General features: G+C 49.4%; 1 protein-coding gene across 1 annotated transcript; it reads right to left on the reverse strand.

Annotated features, from left to right (window-relative positions):
* Positions 1-474: 474 nt before the first annotated feature.
* LOC126947454 (ubiquitin carboxyl-terminal hydrolase 17-like) lies at positions 475-2,371 on the reverse strand. Its single transcript, XM_050778094.1, has one exon. It carries the CDS (start codon positions 2,328-2,330, stop codon positions 1,236-1,238), a length of 1,095 nt encoding a protein of 364 aa, XP_050634051.1. The 5' UTR covers positions 2,331-2,371; the 3' UTR covers positions 475-1,235.

The following is a 2,371-nucleotide window of genomic DNA, read 5'->3' on the forward strand; positions in this document are numbered from 1 at the left end:
TTCATGCTCATAACTGATTTTCAGGTGAGCCCAATGGATCACCTGTCTGCCAGTCATGCTCATCACACTGTACTTTGCACACACACACACACAGAGACACTGTTAATACGCACATTTGTGTGCTTGAGCAGGGTTGCACCCAAGATTCTGTGGTTGTATGGAGCCCTGAGTTATGCCCTGGACATCTTTCCTCTCGGGTTGGTCAACTTGGATCGCTGTACCGAACGAGAAACGGAGCCTGAAATCCAATCAGCGAATACACAAAAGGAAGGGGCCATTTCCCACAATCATTTCCACTGCAACACCACCTCGGATGAACAAGTCTCACTGCAGGTCAGGGACTGTGCTTCAGAGATGCACCTTTCGCAGCTGGACGATTGACCCGGAATCTCCCAGACGCCATTTTGATGCACACCAAATGCGATTTATTTCAGTGCTTGCTGATTTTATTTTAGTTGAATACACACACGCTCCTGTGTTTGATTTCCTTTATTATCAATACGACTTACTTCCAAATGACTCACATACCAGTGGGATGATTTTCTGCTTCAATTCATTGGAAATGGACACCATTCAATAGGCAAGTGTGTCTGTCTGTCTGTCTCCAGCATTCTGTGGGTTCCACCAAGGGCACAAGTCCTAGGGCGCCTGACGTCCATTCAACAAGTAATGTAAAAACGGCGAGGCAGGTTCAAAAGAAGAACACCCTTCCTCTCTTCAAATGCGTTCCAGTTTCCACTACTCAAGGTAGCGAGAAGGATCCACAGAAGTCCCACGTTCGCAAAATTTCAACTTCTGGTGCTCACCAACAACTGACGAATGAAACACACCCCAAGAGAAAATAGTCAACCCCGTCCCCTGCAATAACCTCACGCGCAACCCTACACCGCAATATGTCATATTCAGAAATTCACACTGAATGACATCTACCGTGAACACAAACACACAGACAATCCCTCCACAGGTTCAGAAGACTCACGACTGCAAAACTCGATGTTTCCCATGTCTGGGCTCATCCTGAAACGCAGCCATCACTATCCAGTTTTCCCTCTTGTGTAGACAGACACCTGGGCTCCTCATTACTTTATGTCGGATTGACTGCGTATGTGATGGTGTGTGTGTGTGCGCGCGCGAACCCCCTCGTGGGTGTGTGTGTGTGTACGTGTGTGTGTGTGTGTGTGTGTCAGTGTGTGTGCGCATGCACTCCTGCGTTTGCATGGAGACTTTTCCTGAGATCACTGGCACACAAACAGAGCCCTCTTGCTGTGTTTGTTCCTCCCTTTGGATCTCCTGGTCCTCCCTTGCAGAGAAGTGAGTGTGCCAGTGTTCATGGACTCCTGAGGTGCCAGGTTCCTTGAAGAGAGGTTCAGCAGGGAGCTTTGCTGTTCAGGATGACGGTTGTTCATCCCACTCTTGTATTTTGATGGATGAATCACAAGCACGTTGGGAGGCAGGGTACATTCGACTTTTCGGACGTTGAAGTCAGGCTTGGTTTTGTTTTGCTCTTGGAGGAACTTCCAGTGGTCTAAGGTGCTTTCCTGAGTGGCTCTTTCCACCAAGTGCTCCTCCAAGTCGGGTACCTGGAGGCAGGGTTCTCTCTGGAGCTCTCCTTGCGTTGCTCGCCTGTCTTTGTGTTCAGCACCAAGGGCTCCTGGTTCCCTGCCTATTGACACACTCTCACTGCATCTTTCCAGTTGACTCTTCTGGATGTAAAAGAGGACATAGGCCTGTTGACTCAGGACAGAAGCGATGCTACAGGCAGTGACCTCGGCGTCATCCATTTTATACCACTGGCCTCCTGGAGCTTTGACATAAGAGAGGTAATGTCCGTTGTGACAACTCCACCCAGCATGGACCAGCACAGCATAGAGGACATAGACAAGAGGTCCTGTGTTCTGCTGAGACATGTATGGCTGCATGTCAAGGCACTCAGGGTATTGCACATTCTTGGCAAGTTTGTTGCCTGTGACATCGGAGAATCTCTTCAATACAAGGATGAGGACCTTGGCAGAAGTGTGTAGAGTGAACGTCTTGGAGGCAGGCGCCTTCTGGAGACAAAGACCACAATGATAGGCATTCTCTCCATTGAGTTCTTCGGGCTTCACCACCTGTTCCAAAGCTTGCTTCACACTCTGAGCTGCCTGGATATCCAGGGCAATGTCCAGGTAAGGGTCAAAGGTGTCCGAAACGCCCTGGCAGTGGAGACACTTGATTTGAGATCTCCAGCAGCCTCCAAATATCTGGTGGATGAGGGTGGTGTCCTCAGAGTCATGATCTACCTGCTTGTGCCCGGGAAGGCATGCCTTTTTCATGGCATCCACAATGAACATCAGAAATTCATGGGCATCTTCCTGCTTGCCTCGATGGAAGC

Source organism: Macaca thibetana, unplaced genomic scaffold, assembly GCF_024542745.1.
Source record: "Macaca thibetana thibetana isolate TM-01 unplaced genomic scaffold, ASM2454274v1 unplaced_scaffolds538, whole genome shotgun sequence".
NCBI classification, from domain to species: domain Eukaryota; kingdom Metazoa; phylum Chordata; class Mammalia; order Primates; family Cercopithecidae; genus Macaca; species Macaca thibetana.

Bases quoted from the DNA above. Each gene is read 5' to 3' on its own strand.
- LOC126947454 (XM_050778094.1), bottom strand. From the start codon at position 2,330: ATGTTCATTGTGGATGCCATGAAAAAGGCATGCCTTCCCGGGCACAAG.